The 18,541-nt window shown below is 43.7% G+C and overlaps 2 protein-coding genes across 2 annotated transcripts in view; one reads left to right on the plus strand and one right to left on the minus strand.

The window, feature by feature from the left end:
- Nucleotides 1–14,598, minus strand: part of rrp1 (ribosomal RNA processing 1) — a 46,899-nt gene extending 32,301 nt beyond the window's left edge. Inside the window, exons 1-5 of the mRNA XM_076264539.1 lie at nucleotides 14,456–14,598; nucleotides 14,085–14,167; nucleotides 4,934–4,991; nucleotides 4,284–4,369; nucleotides 3,576–3,637 (exon numbers count right to left, since the gene is read on the minus strand). Of these exons, the coding sequence (XP_076120654.1) occupies nucleotides 3,576–3,637; nucleotides 4,284–4,369; nucleotides 4,934–4,991; nucleotides 14,085–14,167; nucleotides 14,456–14,582 (416 nt within the window). The 5' untranslated portion in view covers nucleotides 14,583–14,598. The remainder of the gene's footprint in view (nucleotides 1–3,575; nucleotides 3,638–4,283; nucleotides 4,370–4,933; nucleotides 4,992–14,084; nucleotides 14,168–14,455) is intronic.
- An 836-nt stretch (nucleotides 14,599–15,434) lies between these two features.
- On the plus strand, nucleotides 15,435–18,541 carry hdac3 (histone deacetylase 3). The gene has a single exon (XM_076262883.1). It carries the CDS (start codon nucleotides 15,561–15,563, stop codon nucleotides 16,845–16,847), a length of 1,287 nt encoding a protein of 428 aa, XP_076118998.1. The 5' UTR covers nucleotides 15,435–15,560; the 3' UTR covers nucleotides 16,848–18,541.

Here is an 18,541-nt window from a genome sequence, read left to right on the forward strand (position 1 = left end):
ATTGTGATTAATCGCATTATTATACGCAAAAACCAATAATGAATTCAAAAGTATAGCACAATTTTATTTGAAATGTTCTGCCATATGAAAGGAAGTGCCATAACATTTGTTCTGCAAACACTTAACATCAGCATTTTGTTTATACAGTAGCAGTTAAATAAAAACTGCCCACAAAATCCTGAGCCACAATCATAACAATAAAACAGGCCACTTCTGAGGTAACAGCAGAATTTTTTTTTTTTATTTTTTTTTTTTTATCAGGGAGCAGCATAACCAGTCTATGTTCTACGACGGAGTATTAGGGCCACACGAAGAAAAAAATATTTTTTGCCTTGACGAGAGTCGTCATGTCGCCATTAAACTCGACATTTCGAGAATAAAGTTGAAATATCATGTCGACTTTAATCTCGACGTGTCGACATTAAACTCAACATTTTGAGAATAAAGTTAGTTTGGAGAGAGAACGACCGCTCGGGACGATTGAAAGGGAGGACGAATGAAACATTGCAGTTTTCTTCGAGTGCAACAATGATTAGACATAGACATAGGCCTACATCATGTGGACAAAACATAGAACATATTAACCTCCATTGCTCAGCCAAATACTTTACTGTTATCATGGAGTTACAGGCGATAAATGCGATGGTCAAAAGTAAACGTCATTATATGCAGTTTAGCTGGGTTTAGCGGTTTATTTATTTATCGTAGGCCTATTATTAAAGAGTGTTTTTCATCTAAAGGTTCAACTTCATGCTTATGCACTAGACTAGGTAGCCTATACTAAGTGCTCTCCCCAATCCCAGACTTTCACATTGCATGTTTGTTTGTAATGGATGCAAAACAGCCTATTGCTGAATGTCTATGGAGGGACGAATGAAGCTGTCCTCCCGACCAGGCAACCCCATTAAATGCACACATATTCCCTCACGGGATCAAAAGAGTATAGGCCTATATAGGCTACTTATACATATCTGTGTTATAGCCTCCTATGCAGGTGAGACATGGAAAAGCAGTTTTAGAAAAATGAGTTCCATGTTAACCTATGGAGAATGACGGCCTGTGGGTCATGAAGGGCAGTTATTTGGATGTGCGGTGGCCTTACGCACGTAAAACAGAGTGAAATAACATTTTGTAGCCTACTATAGAAACATTATATCATTGGAAACACGTATTATTCTAGCTATATAATAGTGCATGGTATAACCGCAAGATAGCCTACAGCGCTTCACGATGACGGCTCATTGATGAGTTAACAGAAGATGCAATCTATCTGAATATCTGCAATCTAGCAATCTATCTGAAATAACACCTATTTGAAGTCTAGGCCTATTATTCATGCCACATATTGTGTGTTAGTGTAGGCTACATAGCTTAAACTGTAGGCTATGTTTAAACTGTATTTCGAGTTTAATGACGGCATGTCGACTTTACAGTTGACACGTCGAGATTAAAGTAGCCTAGATATGATATTTCAACTTTATTCTCGAAATGTCGAGTTTAACCCATTTACTCCTAAAATGCCTGCTAAAAACGCCTATAGAATCCTATGGCATTCTAGACTAAATAACCTTATTTCCTGAGGGTTTTCTAAAAAACATACAAAAAATTGTCAACGTCTACCAAAATGTAATATCTAAGCCTCTGTAGCACCTAGAAACATGAAATAAAAAGCATGCTGCGCAACGCAGCATCCAGCGGGGGGGTCAATGTTGCGTCATGCAGCATCCAGCGCGAATGTCGACATGGCGACTTTAAAGTCGACACGTCGAGATTAAAGTCGACACGTCGAGATTAAAGTCGACATGACATTTCAACTTTATTCTCGAAATGTCGAGTTTAATGTCGCCAGGGCATAAATATATTTTTTTTCTTCATGCGTGTCCCTAATACTCCGTCGTAATGTTCAGTACCAAATGTGAGTGAAGTGAAGCACAAAAAAAGTTCTTCAGTTCTGCAGTTCACATTGTCAAACGCACTGTTATGCAGAGATACGGTGACGGAGCGCTGGAGACTGTGCGCAAAGCAGGCAACATGATCAAAAGGCAGATGTGTCGCAGCGGCTATCATATTTTGTGCACTATCTGTGCTAAGTGTGGTGACTTTTTTTGACACATTCCACTGCTGTACAACTTCAATTAAGTGTCCCGCGCACGTTTCAGCATAATGTATTTTCTTTGTTTTCATTAGCCTACCGTTAGAGCATGTGAGTGTTAGAGCCCACTGTTCACTTTAACTCCGAGGTAATTATGGTTACCCAGTGATGTCTAGTAGTCCCCAGTGAGAGCAACAGCGGGTGCACGTTGTAAAGTCCCTTTTGCATTCCTCTCCTTTTCATACAAGTCGTGTATTCTTCTTGTGATGGTGCGTCTTGAGGGAATCTCATAACTGCCGTCATTTGTTGCGATTCTTAGAATGTTTTGAAGACCGACGTCCTCCACAACACTAATCGGCCTGCAGTCTGTAGCTATCCACTTCGCTATGGCATTTGTTAGCTTCTCTTGCCTTTGTTTATCTATACTTCTCCCACACGCTGCATCTAACATAGTCTGCTGCAGCCTTGCGCCACTGTTTGTTAAATGATTGGCTGGTATCAACTGTGAGCTTTTTCATTTAGGTGATATTTCAGACTCGAAGTACTCCGGTGATAAGAAAAGAGCAACAGACTTTTACAGTAATAAAATAAATAATTAAAAACTGCGTTAATACGCGATAAAATATTTGTCGGCGTTAATTGATTACTGAGTTAACGTGATAATAACGAGTTAACTTGCCCAGCCCTAATATATATATGTGTGACCAGGCATGGCAAAACCAGGCTCAAGTCGCAGAGACGCAAGTCGCGAAAAACGACTTTGAAGGTTTTTTTTTCAAAATTAGTTATTTTCGGCTTACTGTCGTTAGCTATTGGCACCATAGGCTACTAACCAAAACCCATTACAGATAGTTTCGGTGGGCAATTAATGTGAATAATGCGAGAATGTCTTGTTTTGACTGATGGCAGGGTGCCTTGCATCGTGTGTGCATTCAAATTAACAGGGTTTGCAAACGTGATCTTATGTTTGTTAAGTTCGCGTTTTAGACTATTTTATCCATTGCTAAACCTGCTAAATCCATTGCCAACCTGGTGCCTTGCACTGGGTGTTCATTCAAAATAACACGGTTTGCAAATGTGATCTCATGTTTGTTTTAGACTACTTTATCCATTGCTACTAGCTGGTTCTGTAACCCATTACAGATAGTTTCGATGGGTCATTAGCACTGCAGGCTCAGATCAGTGACCGTGACAGGGGGGAGATGTGTATACTTTAAAATGGCTACAACTTATTCAAATATTATCATGAGTGAGACATCATTGGATAGCTTTGAAACTACACTTTCAGAATCCGTGAATAACTCAAAATGTCTCTGGGGAGACATGTGCCTGGTTTTGCCATGCCTGGTCACATATATGTGTGTGTGTGTGTGTGTGTGTGTGTATATGTGTGTATGTGTGTATGTGTGTGTGTGTGTGTATGTGTGTATGTATGTGTGTGTGTGTATGTGTATGTATATGTGTGTGTGTGTGTGCTCCTCACCTCTCTTCCCAATCATTTCTCTTCAGCGTCTCAAACACCTGCCTGAAGACAAATCGCACCAGCTGCAGGGGGAATAGCCAACAGATTAATCAACCATGATGCAGCCCTAAGTGTGTGTGTGTGTGTGTGTGTGTGTGAACCATGATGCAGCCCTAAGTGTGTGTGTGTGTGTGTGTGAACCATGATGCAGCCCTAAGTGTGTGTGTGTGTGTGAACCATGATGCAGCCCTAAGTGTGTGTGTGTGTGTGTGTGTGTGTGTGAACCATGATGCAGCCCTAAGTGTGTGTGTGTGTGTGTGTGTGTGTGAACCATGATGCAGCCCTAAGTGTGTGTGTGTGTGTGTGTGTGAACCATGATGCAGCCGTAAGTGTGTGTGTGTGTGTGTGTGTGTGTGTGTGTACCATGATGCAGCCCTAAGTGTGTGTGTGTGTGTGTGTGTGTGTGTGTGTGTGTGTGTGTGTGTGTGAACCATGATGCAGCCCTAAGTGTGTGTGTGTGTGTGTGTGTGTGAACCATGATGCAGCCCTAAGTGTGTGTGTGTGTGTGTGTGTGTGTGAACCATGATGCAGCCGTAAGTGTGTGTGTGTGTGTGTGAACCATGATGCAGCCCTAAGTGTGTGTGTGTGTGTGAACCATGATGCAGCCCTAAGTGTGTGTGTGTGTGTGTGTGTGTGTGTGTGTGTGTGTGTGCGCGTGTGTGTGTTGACCTGAAAGAACTTGTCCATGCGAAGCCTGTCTATGCCATTCCATTCCCTTTTCACAGTCTGCAGAAACGTCTCCACATACAACAGCTCTGTACAAAAACACCATCATCAACAACAACAACACCATCAACAACAACAACACCATCAACATCATCAACAACAACAACACCATCAACATCATCAACAACAACAACACCATCAACAACACCACCATCAACATCAACAACAACACCACCATCATCATCATCATCATCATCATCAACAACAACACCATCAACATCATCAACAACAACAACACCATCAACAACAACACCATCAACAACAACACCATCAACAACATCAACAACACCATCAACAACATCAACAACACCATCAACAACATCAACAACAGCTCTGTACAAAAACACCATCAACAACAGCTCTGTACATCTCCATACAATACAGCTCTGAACAACATCACATAACAAATACATGTGTTGGGAAATAAAATATATATTTTACACCCTCTCTCTCTTTCTCAGTCAGTCAGTCAGTCACACACTCACACACACTCACACACACACACACACACACACACACACACACACACACACACACACACACACACACACACACACACACACACACACACACAACAGAGGCCAGATACTCACGCGTGTTGGTGTTCTGGAAACTGTGCAACAGGCCAGAAATCTGCTCGGATAACTCCTCCTGTAACCATGGAAACAAGTCAACAAACAAACTAACTAAACAAAAACAAGAGACTCAACAAACAAAGCAACACAATAAACACAAATAAGAGGTAACACACAGGATTCTGTAAGTCTTGTTGCGCCGTTTCTAGGCTAGAACATTTCTGTCACATACAGCACAAATAAGAGGTAACACACAGGATTCTGTAAGTCTTGTTGCGCCGTTTTTAGGCTAGAACATTTCTGTCACATACAGCAGACATCTCCTCGCGGTCCTCTGAACATGCTCCGCTAGCTGCCTGTCCTCTGAATATACTGTGAAAAAATGCAGCCCAGGCTCCAGCACTGCAACAAAAACAGCCTGGACCATGAAACAAAACAAACTGCGCTCCAGCCAATCACCAGCAACCATGAAACATAACAAACTGCGCTCCAGCCAATCACCAGCAAGAGGGATGGCGTGTTCATGACAGTTTCAGGAAGCAGGGGGGTGGGGGGGGCAGCTCTCTGTTTTCTTTGATAATACTTCAAATGCCAACAGAAGTGACGTCACCCAACCGTGCTTAGAGAACCTTTACAGTGGAAATGAAACACTGAACAACGTCCACGTTTTTCGGATGCTTTTTTCCTCCTTTTTTCGGTGAGATATGGTTTTACAATCAAACCTGAAATTAAGTGGTTTTGCTGAAAAACAAGGTAGAAATTCAGATTTTTGCCACCAGGTCGCAGCCATCTTTGATCCAGGCGACGTCATGAGAATACCTGCAATTATTACTGCAATTATAGTGCATTCTGGCCACCTTGGAATATTACGGACCACCCTAGTGATTATGTTTGTTTGTTTAATTTAAGGCCATTTCCGCAACTAAGGCTATTTAATGGCCAGAGCATTGTGTGTTATAGAAACTTAAATCAGGGTATCTGCACATTTTCCAAGTGCAAATTTATAGACTTTTAAGACCTTTTCAAGACATCTAAATGGAAAAATTAAGACTATACCACGGCAAAAAAGAGACAACTTAACACTGTTTTATGCAATCGTTTTTTTTCTACTAATTTTAACACCCACCCCATTTGGGATGTCTACAGAAGTTACCAAATATATTTTGGTGGAAGAAAATAATTGTGTGTGAATTTCCTTCACAGCTATAAATGCCCAATTTTAGGGTCTGGGCTGCTTGCTTTTGAAGCTGGCTGTACATATCTGGTTGTGCTTACTGCTGAGGCTGACTGTTCTTCACCTGTGTCTGTAGTAGCCTAGGGCTACTTGCCAAAGACATGTGCACTGGACTGGATTCCCTTCAATATTTTTTTCAAAGGTAGACTAAGCTATTTAAATATCGTAATAGGCCTACTAATAGGCCTACTAACTTAGTCATCTATTGTCCCATAGCACAGCAAATCAAAGGTAATCCACTAATTTACATTTTGCAGACCAGTTGTATTTAAACCAACCAAAGATTGACTGAAACATTGTAAACCATTGACTTGTTTTAAAAAAATGTATGGGAAAAGTGAAACCCCCTCCTCGCATGTTCCTGCTGAAAAACTGCTGGTTTCATCTCAAGTACGCACGTATTATGAACACACTTACAGATGCGTTTTTTTTATGTAGCCAGTCGCCGACATTCAAAAAAAATATGCGGTTATATTTCACAACTTTTGCGAAGTACTGGGAAAGGCTGGCAAGCAAGCTGCGGACAGATATTACAGGTATTATAACTTAGACAGATATTTACTTAGGCCAGCAACACACGCTGGAGAGATGCAAACAGATCAACTTCACGTGTATTTCCTCCTGATTGAGAAAACGTTTGTTTTCTTTTTCCGTCGGTCCGTGGTTCCTTCATAAATTGCGCAGCAAATTATCAGATGAGTGACAGAAGCACCACGCATAATTTGACCAGCAGTCTTCACGTCCATAGTTTGTGAAACGATGCTGCGTCCGAGCAAAGATTCCAGAAGCCCAATGCAACTCCAAAAAGGAGGACAAATGAGCGTCCGGCTTGAGGCTGCGCTGGACAGGACTTTTAAACTGTCCGGCCTAAATCCGAACGTATGGCCACCCTATCGCTAACTGGCTTACCCAGCTCTTTCTCCCGCTCACTCTACCGCTCGCGTAGGCTACCTAGGCCTACATATCTCTCAGGCCTCGGCTATACCACGAAAACGTAAGGCATATTTTTACATATTCTTACCATTTTCACACCTTTAACGACACCCATGAAAACATCTTCGCTCTGCAACCACTACACTTCCTTCAGTAGCCTTATAGTCACTTATACAATTCCGTTTCAAAAATACAACCAGAAACCAGATGGAGACATTTCACTCACTCTCTCACACTCGCTGGTGGTCCCATACACATATTTAATACCTCCTTTTCGAAAATTCAAAAGTTGTATTTAAGACTTTTTAAGACTTTTTAAGGACCCACAGGAACCCTGTTAAATATGTTTCTTAAAATCTATGCTAATAACATATTCTAAAACCTTCAAAGGTGGGACCTTACTAAGCCCTCGTGATTAGGCCAGAGACGGTTGATAAAGCGAGACGATTCATAAGAGGGTAAATTCTGGTATCACTGTGACTTGGGGTTCGCAACAGCCACGCCCCTTTAGGCGTCTAGCGTGTTTTGAGACGCCTATTTAAGAGTCCGGAACTAGTGCCATTTCATTCCATTGGCGAACCCTCCTTAAGATTCATCTGGGTAACTAGAGAACCTTTGATCAGGATCAGGCCCTATCTGGGTAACTATAGCATCTTTGATCAGGCCCTACGTTGTTTTTCCGACAGCCAGCGTTCATGTGCTTTGCCATCGGAATGAGTGAAAAACATGGACAAGGGCATGGTTGGAACATCGGCATATTGAGTTAACACTGTTGCAGGCTAATACAGGATGCTAATACGGATGTGCTTAGGCTTCCATAAGAACATTTCAAAACAACCAAAGCATTTAAAGGAATAAACGCTGATATTTATATATTTATGGATCTATGGCAAATCAATAAGCATCATATTTCCGCCTGCCACACAGTTCTCAACATGCGTATGTTTTAACCTTTGATGTCGATGTTTGACACTATCACACCTGGAGCAGCAGGGCAACTATGTGCGGATGCTCTTTGTGGATTATTATTATCTTTGTGGGTAGACCCGCGGGTCCCGACGCAAAAGAGTGCGGCGCGGGACAACTTTTGAAAGCTCTTTGCGGGAGCGGGCGGGATGAGAGAGGTGCACTGCACTCCCACAAATTAAATATGTGCGTAAAATTAAATATGGAAATGATTGATGATGATGTTCATAACTATAGTTCAGCTGGATGTTCTGTTAGGCAGCATTAAAAAACGGGGTTTAAGCATAACTGACGGATAGCAGGCCTATAGCCTATATTGTCGTTTACGTGGGTTCAATTTGTCCCTGCTGCTCATTGTCAAAACTCAAAAATCGAAAGCATGACAGAGGAAGAGGGCACCAGACTAGGCCTACATTCAGAACCAAGACACTGACATCTGGAGTCTTTCTCAGGTGTGTGTGTTCCTTTCGTGAGACAGAAAGAAAAGCTGAATAGGCTATCCCTCCTGCATGCAGGCGGGAGCGGGACATCATGTTACAGATGCGGGCGGGAGCGGGACTAAAAATGACACATTAATGCGGGAGCTGAAAAATCAGTCCCGCGCAGACCTCTACCTGGGGCTTCCACACACCACCTACATGTGGATCAATAGCTTCCTCTCTGATCGCAGAGTGGGCCACCACACATCCACGGCCCTAAGCCTCAGTACCGGCTCCCCCCAGGGCTGTGTGCCGAGTCCCTTGCTCTACCCCCTCTACACACACCACTCCCCCCAGGGCTGTGTGCTGAGTCCCTTGCTCTACACACACCACTCCCCCCAGGGCTGTGTGCCGAGTCCCTTGCTCTACACACAGCACTGCTCCTCTGTCTATCACAGCTACACCATGGTGAAGTTTGCAGATGACACCACAGTGGTGGGGCTCATCTCCAGGGCGAGTCTGCCTACAGAGATGAGGTGGAGCGGCTGTCAACATGGTGCAGGGACAACAAAAACAGAGATCCATTAATCATCAGCGGGGATTGTCTGGAGAGGGTGGCAGACTTCCGCTTCCTGAGAGTCTGTATCGAGGAGAGCCTATCCTGGAGCGCGAACACCTCTGAGCTGCTGAAGAAGGCCCAGCAGAGACTGTACTTCCTGAGAATACTCAGGAGGAACAACATCACACAAAGACTGCTGGTGTCCTTTTCCCGTGCCTCCATTGAGAGCATACCAATGTGCATATGGCGCACAGCGGCTCAGGGGAAAGTGCTCCAGAGGGTCACCAACACCACCCAAAACATCGTCGGCTGCCCTCTCCCCACACTGGAAGAACTACACAGTTCCGGTTGCCACAAAAAAGCCCAGAACATTATAAAGAACACCCACCATTCTGGTCACTCCCTGTTTGAACTGTTGCCTTCAGGCAGGCGGTACAGATCAATTAACGCAGGCGGTACAGATCAATTAAAGCAGGCGGTACAGACCAATTAACGGAAGGACAAATAGACTCAAACACAGTTTTTATCCAACTGCAATAACCATCCTCAATGCTGCAAAAACATAATGTGCCATAAGGACTCAGATATTAAGTGGATCAATGCAATGACAGATGGTATGCATGCCTGCAGATGAATGTTCATTCTTTTTTATGCAATGACTGGGTATGCTGCTAATGAAAACACTAGCACTTAAATTATTTATTATTTTTTAAATGTATTTATATTTATTTTTTATGAATGATGCACTGACTGGAGAGCACTTTACTTGGCAGGATTAGCTATACTGCCCCCTCTGCTGGAGAAGTTGTGCATTATTGTTGTGCTATGCTATTTCAAACGGTGGAAAAAGCTAATGATAAAGCACATGGATTTGTTTACAAACTAGCGAAACGGTTAGCATGAGTTCGGCAGAACAATGTGGATGTTACAAGGTAAGAAACACGATTTAAAACGAGTTTCTTGTTTCTCACTTCTCTTTCCGGGACGGTAGTCTCAATGTTGCAAGGTTGGTTTTCCGCCTGGGGACGCTAGGGGCAGCGGGAAAAGTCACCATTTTCACCGGAACAGGTCATTTAACCATCCAAATGATTTCTAAACGGGTTTATTACGTTGATATAGTTGCCAAGTTCCCCTTTACATTTCATTGTACCTGTGACAATGACAATAAAGATCTATTCTATTCTATTCACTGGCAGACAAATTTCCTTGTTTTCAGGATGAGACTTCTTTAAAGAAATCAAAATCTTCTTACATTAAAGGAGAATTCCGGTGTGATATTGACCTAAAGTGTGTTGAAACATGATAAAAAGTCAAATGATTTTATGAGAAAGTGCTAGGTAAGTCTCTTTATACTGAAAACAATACCAACTAGATATTTTGATCTTGATATAAGATTAATAAGACTTGGTTGGATGTTATTAGATAAGCAGTTTTTGCAGTGCACATAGTTGCAAATTTCATATGATGATGCATCATTCCACAAAAAAATGGTTTGTCTTATCTATCATCAAATTATTCAGTAGGCTAAACATCTAGCCTTGACTCAATAGGCTAAACATATAGCCTTGACTCAATAGGCTAAACATATAGCCTTGACTCAAAACAGCTGTTAGGCTTATGTCACTTTGATCTGTAAGAAATGTGTACATGCAACCATGCTTAAATTCTGCTCACTGCACATTTATTATGTTATAATATTTCATTATTGAATGCTTAGCTGGATTGATGTTTTCCCTGTCATCCTATATTCAGGGATGCAAACAGAGGTATGGTAAAAAAGGAGTGAGATTATCGAAGCCCACGCAGGAAATATCATATAATTACATTTTGCCACCACCTCTGCCATCCAGGGCTCCCCCTATTCACACAAAAACGTTCTTTATATGAAAATACACTGTCCCAGTTCCTTAGCAGTGATGCAAACACATGTGAGGTGAAAAAAGAGTGACCGACCAACCAACATGAACATGACCGACCACGATTCGATACAATATTGATTCTTTAAGCCAATGATTTTATTATTGTCAATATAATATAATACAATTCAATATTATATTCAAATATACATTTTTAGCAATTCCATGTGGTACTGGGGTCTGTTGTTCATAGGAAATGATAGATTTTGATTAATTTTCATGGATTCAAAAATGCCAAATATTATAGGCTTAATTATAGGCCAAATACTGAACATTGACTGTGGAATCAGGTAACACACTTGTTTCTCTTTTCCTCCCCTAAAACCTCCTGTGACTTGCCAGATGCTTTTGAATTTAACATGGTTTAACTCACATGTAGCAGTCGAAGTGAAAGGAAACTAGCCTATTGGGAATATTCTGTAGGCCTGCTGTTCCTTTTATGAGAGCAATTTAACTGACTGAACAAGTTTTCATCAGGCTATTGAATGCTTTATATGTGAATGCTATATACTTAATTTACCATTAGCTAGATTAGAATGGTTCTATACGCAGTTGTCATATAAATGCAGTTTTTGTAGTAGGCTATTCAAAGCATTTCACGTTCATCACTCGTGGTGTAGGCCTATGTCTTGAGTGATCGCTGTCCCTTTAAATGTCTGGGACTTTAAATTAGGCCTACGTTTTGACTCTGTGCTGTTTTTGTTGATGGACGGCGCCGTCTTTCATTCAGTTTTTCAGTTTTTTTAATTAATGACACACGCAATTCCGTGGTTGAAGTAAGGAATTGTTTTTACCCGTATTCTTGCAATTCCCACATAACATTAAATACTAGGCCTAGTTCACTGACAGGAATAATTTTATTATTGTACGGTTCCGGATGATCAGTCAGATGGCAGCGTGTTGCGTGTTAAAACTTAACTAGCTATACTGCGGAGGTAAGAGCGCAAACTGAGAGTTGCCTCCTAACGGAGCCTATATTTTCTTAGCCGCTATCAGAACGATAGACTACAGCTCCTTTTACATGATCAAAGATGAGTGGAGGTTATCAGAAGCACATTAACCAGCAGGCCCATATGAGAAACGCTCTGGTTCTCTTGTAGCCTGCGGTAGATGACGTGAAAAAAGCTAGAGTCGCCGGAAAGCATCCTTGATGATCGGGAACTGCACTAGTTTCGACTAAATGTCAAAACACGGTCCAACTTCAAGCTTTATTTTGGCAATCCACTCTTCAAATATCCTGGAAATCCAGAGTTTCCACGAGCACAAATTTGAATTTGAAATCACATAGTAAGGAGCTGGCTCAAGGGTTATAAAAGTATTTGGTTGTGTTCAGTTGTATAATGAAAGCACAGTTTTTATAACTATCCATGTGTGTTCACTTCTAGCACCTTGGCTATGTTGAGTTATTCCAGTCTAGATTTTTTTGACGTTAATCACTCGTATGATGTATTTCTATTGTTTATCCAAAGTAAAGTGCCCGTTTCAAAGTTAACTGAAGGTCAAATCAAGCAAAAGTTCAATATTGCTGGCACCTCCAAGAGGTCCGTGACGTGAGTTTGTGTAATAGAATGCAGGTACATTCAGAACACACACACACACACACAGCTGAAGTTTAATCCAGCCCTTTCCCTATTCACAACACACACACACACAGCTGAAGTTTAATCCAGCCTTTTCCCTATTCAGAACACACACACACACACACACAGCTGAAGTTTAATCCAGCCTTTTCCCTATTCAGAACACACACACACACACACACACACACACACACACACAGCTGAAGCCCTTTCCCCGAGAAGCCCCTGGCTGCAGCTTGCAGATCGGGGCTGGGCTCAATGTGGGGCGGAGCGCAACGTTGAGCTCCGCCCACCTTCAGCACGTCTTCTCACGCATGTCCGTAGGGCAACGTTAAGCTCCGCCCACCTTCAGCACGTCTTCTCACGCATGTCCGTAGGGCAACGTTAAGCTCCGCCCACCTTCAGCACGTCTTCTCACGCATGTCCGTAGGGCAACGTTGAGCTCCGCCCACCTTCAGCACGTCTTCTCACGCATGTCCGTAGGGCCTACCTTGTTTCCTACTGTCCAAGTTATATTTCTCAACATCATCTCTAGAAAGAATGCTTAAATCTATAAAAGCATTTCCTCGACTCAAAACACGGAGGTTAGACTCGCTGCAGGCTAACAGTACTACTGGGGTAGCCTATAATGCGTAGGGGAGAGGTACAGTAGCGGTACAAATGTATCAGTGTTTTATTCTCAAGATATGGTGTAGCTACGGAAACGTAAATACATATCATGTAATTATGTAGAATCTTGCAGCCATCCAAATATGAATGGTCTACTTAAATACGACCAGAGATATTAAGAAAAAGGTGCAAAATTCAAGCATCGCGATTTTTTATTGATTCTTTCAATCGCAACTGTTTGTTTAAGTTTGCTTCGTGAAATTTGAGCGTGTGGACTTCAATCACGTCATTCATATCTTCAGTCCCTCTGTTTCAATTTAACATGATGAAAATAACAGTTTACACCCGTCTCTATGGCAAAATTAACTGATTTTATCGCGCGAACACTTCTGATTGCGAGTTATATGATTTTTGTGCGCGATCACACCCAATTAAATTTATGTAGCCTATAAACAATAGGCTATAGAGGCCAATATGTTCTCTACTCTTAGCAGACCTTATAAAGCATTCTATAAAGAAAATTCCTATAGGCTAGAGATAAAATGCATTGATAATGTTATTGCTAGCCTATAGCATAGATCTATGTTTATGTAATGTAATGTAATGTAATGATCTTTATAGTCTAGGCCTTAGATTACCCAAGAAACGCCGATGGTGTAGCAGATTCTAGAACGCTAGGGGGAAGGGATATGATTAACGTGGGCAGTAGTTCAAGGAGGATACGCTTTTATAGAGTTCTTCTCTTTATAGTTATTCTTCCTTGAGAAAATTTGAACTCCGAGTCCGGGTAAATAGACCGACACAGAGAGGTCAACGGGTAATGGCGAGCTGATTTTGGGCTGAGCTCAACGTTGCGCTCCGCCCCACATTGAGCCCAGCCCCGATCTGCAAGCTGCAGCCAGGGGTACTTGCTTTCCCCTGCAGACGGACAGGGTCTCTTTCCCGACACCCACCTGTAGCAGAGGTTTGTCCTGCATCCACAGACAGTAGAAGAGTCCTTTCCACACCTTCAACAACTCCTCCTCAGTGAAGCCGCCTATTGGGGGACACACACACACATTTTCACAAGTTCTGATCCACTCGTAAATTCGATAAACTCCCCGTTATGTCCACTTCTACAACTTCACATGATTAATTTTCTTTCATCTACACAACGGCATAGGTTAGGAGTAGCGTATATCCACAAAGACAAATACATAAACGCCCGCGAGGCCATTAACGTTACACTATATTACAGAAGATAGTCGAAAAAGAGGGCAGGGCAGCACGCGACACAATTACATTAGGACAACAGCAGAACAGGACACATTATGCGTTTCCATACCTCCAGGGACTTGTGAGCGCGATCTCACATATTTCCGCAGCTTTTTAAAGGCTTTGGTCCGAACAGTCCTCTCGTTTGCTGCTAATTTTTGGGCGAGAAGCACTTCGGGCTCCTGCTCTTGCGCCATGTTGGTTTCTCACGTGGGGAACTCACAACGGGCGCGTTTGCTACGTCACTTCTTCCAGGGACGCAGTTTGATGGCGTAATTTTTGTCACAAGCAAGCAGCAGCAGCAGCAGCAGCAGCGACAGCAGTAGTTGTCGTGGCAGCTAGTGACTTCTCAGTATAAAACATTATTGCCACTATAACTCTCTGAGTTATATGGTGCGTTTGAGTCTGGGGAGATAAGTGGAAAACACTGATATAGGCTATTCTTATATATCTATGGAAACCCCAGCGGAAAAGTCCTCGTGAGCTTCCCAGTTGTGGATTGTAGTTCAATGGACTTTGATGTGCACTGGTTTTAAGATACACTTGTTCGTTTTGGTGTATGTCGCGTTTTAAAGCTACATACGCTTCTTTGGATTAATATGCGTATGTTAACCTTTGTTGTGTCGTCCATATTTTCCCACATTCTGACCGCAAAGCACAGTCGGAAGAATGATGTTATCACTGAGAACGAACCATAGGAACGAACACGGTAGTAAAGTCAGTACATTAACACCTATCCAGAAGATGGCGATAAACATAATTTTAAAGCGGAAGTCGAAACTAGCGGGGTAGTGTGAAGAGTACAATAAGCAACACATAGAGATTGACTGAACTAACATCAAAATAAATCAGACAACGCACGTACGCCAACTTGTGTCATGTGTGATCTGAAATTCTACAATTTGAAATAAAAGTGATGGAAATGATTAAATGCGCTGGCTTTCTTGATTGTCATTACCCATAGTTCAGAAACAAACAAAAGTCCTTTATTTTGACGTAACATTGTTGCGGCCATACTGGATTCTAGTTTTCTCCCGGTTCACGTCGTTATCGTGCAGGAAGAGATTAGAAATGGCCACAACTCGGTGAAAGAAGAAAAGGCGCCACTCTAAACGATTTAGCCGTGAACGCGAGGCGAATTTTATTTTTTAAGTCTTTGATTATCAGGTTGTACAATGTCCAACAGAACAGCCTACTTTTACGACCCCGACGTCGGCAATTTCCATTATGGCGCGGGACATCCAATGAAACCTCATCGTCTCTCCCTGACGCACAGTCTCGTTTTGCATTATGGATTGTACAAGAAGATGATGGTGTTTAAACCATACAAAGCCTCCCAACATGACATGTGTCGTTTCCACTCGGAAGACTACATCGATTTCCTGCAAAAGGTTAGTCCGAACAATATGCAGGGCTTCACAAAGAGTCTTAATACCTTTAATGTAGGAGACGACTGTCCCGTTTTCCCCGGTCTGTTCGAGTTCTGCTCGCGGTACACGGGAGCCTCGCTACAGGGCGCGACGCAGCTCAACCATAAGATCTGTGATATTGCCATTAACTGGGCTGGGGGCCTGCATCATGCCAAGAAGTTCGAGGCTTCGGGGTTCTGTTATGTCAACGACATCGTCATCAGCATCCTGGAGCTGCTGAAGTACCACCCGAGAGTGTTGTACATCGACATTGACATTCACCATGGCGACGGGGTGCAGGAGGCTTTCTATCTCACAGACCGAGTTATGACGGTGTCCTTCCACAAGTACGGCAATTACTTCTTTCCCGGGACGGGTGACATGTACGAGGTGGGTGCCGAAAGCGGCCGCTACTACTGCCTGAACGTGCCGCTGCGCGACGGCATTGACGACCAAAGCTACCGGCAGCTCTTCCAGCCGGTGATCAAGCAGGTGGTGGACTTCTACCAGCCCACCTGCATCGTGCTGCAGTGTGGGGCGGACTCGCTGGGCTGCGACCGCCTGGGCTGCTTCAACCTCAGCATCCGTGGCCACGGCGAGTGTGTGGAGTTCGTCAAGAGCTTCAAGATTCCGGTGCTGGTGCTGGGTGGCGGAGGGTACACGGTGCGGAACGTGGCGCGCTGCTGGACCTACGAGACGTCCCTCCTGGTGGACGAGCCAATCAGCGACGAGCTGCCCTACAGCGAGTACTTCGAGTACTTTGCGCCGGACTTCACGCTGCACCCAGACGTCAGCACGCGCATCGAGAACCAGAACTCGCGCCAGTACCTGGAGCAGATCCGGCAGACGGTGTTCGAGAACCTGAAGATGCTGAACCACGCCCCCAGCGTCCAGATCCACGACGTGCCCGCCGACCTTCTGAGCTACGAGCGCACGGACGAGCCGGACCAGGACGAGCGCGCGTCCGAGGACAACTACTCTCGTCCCGAGGCCAGCAGTGAGTTCTACGACGGGGACCATGACAACGACAAGGAGAGTGATGTGGAGATTTAACAGGACTCAGTAACGAGTCCTCAGTAAGGCCGTGTGAGGGTCATCAGAGGTCATCAGAGGTCATTAGTATTCCAGTATAATCCGGGGTTTTGTTGTGATGTTGGCTCCTTGGGACTAGGCCGGTATCAACTGGTCTGTGACTCCATCACTGTCGCCCTGACGACGGCCCTGGACACCGCTGCCGTCTATCTCTATGGCAACACAGCTGCCCTTTATTTTTACGGCAACACCGCTGTTGTTGCCTCATGAACAGTAGCTCTTGCCTGGCGTGCAAATCAACACAGCCTTTATGAAATCACCAACACGCGCACACACACACATAGCCTGTATGAAATAACTTGTACACACACACACACACACACACACACGTGGTCACACAGCTCAGTATACACACACAAACACACACACACACACACACACACACACACGTGGTCACATAGCTCAGTACACACAAACACACACACATGGTCACACAGCTCAGTATACAAACACACACACATGTGGTCACATAGCTCAGTACACACACACACACACACATGGTCACATAGCTCAGTACACACACACACACACACACGTGGTCACATAGCTCAGTACACACACACACACGTGGTCACATAGCACAGTATACAAACACATATACACACACACAGACACACACACACGTGGTCACATAGCACAGTATACAAACACACACACACACACACACACACACACACGTGGTCACACAGCTCAGTACACAAACACATATACACACACACACACACACACACACACACGTGGTCACATAGCTCAGTACACACACACACACACACACACACACACACACACATGGTCACATAGCTCAGTACACACACACACACACGTGGTCACATAGCTCAGTACACACACACACACACACACGTGGTCACACAGCTCAGTATACACACACACACACGTGGTCACATAGCACAGTATACAAACACATATACACACACACACACACACACACACACGTGGTCACACAGCTCAGTACACACACACACACACACACACACACACACACGTGGTCACACAGCTCAGTACACACACACACACACACACACACACACACACACGTGGTCACACAGCTCAGTACACACATACACACACACACGTGGTCACACAGCTCAGTATACACACACACACACACACGTGGTCACACAGCTCAGTACACACACACACACACACACGTGGTCATACAGCTCAGTACACACACACACACACACGTGGTCACACAGCTCAGTACACACACACACACACACACACACACACACACACACGTGGTCACACAGCTCAGTACACACACACACACACACACACACACACACACACGTGGTCACACAGCTCAGTACACACACACACACACACACACACACACGTGGTCACACAGCTCAGTACACACACACACACACACACACACACACACACACACACGTGGTCACACAGCTCAGTACACACACACACACACAGTCCATGCTCCCCCCTTTCGTACTCTGCCTGTTCCAGGCTGTGGAATCAAGGGTTATTACAGTTAATTTTGTATCTTTGTATGTTTACTGTTTGTATGTTTACTGTTTGTATGTTTACTGTTTGTATGTATATCATTTTGTGACTAGAGGAAAAGACGCAATGTAAACGATTACTGCCCTGATTTTAAATAAAAGCATCACCGCAGA

The sequence above is a fragment of the Alosa pseudoharengus genome, unplaced genomic scaffold (assembly GCF_046254945.1).
Source record: "Alosa pseudoharengus isolate Yale_2024_CS ecotype anadromous, Long Island Sound unplaced genomic scaffold, YU_APseudo_1.1 YU_APseudo_1.1_scf_3, whole genome shotgun sequence".
Taxonomy (NCBI): Eukaryota; Metazoa; Chordata; class Actinopteri; order Clupeiformes; family Clupeidae; genus Alosa; species Alosa pseudoharengus.

Excerpts from the sequence above, each read along its gene's own strand:
- hdac3 (XM_076262883.1), top strand. The coding sequence starts at position 15,561 with ATGTCCAACAGAACAGCCTACTTTTACGACCCCGACGTCGGCAATTTC.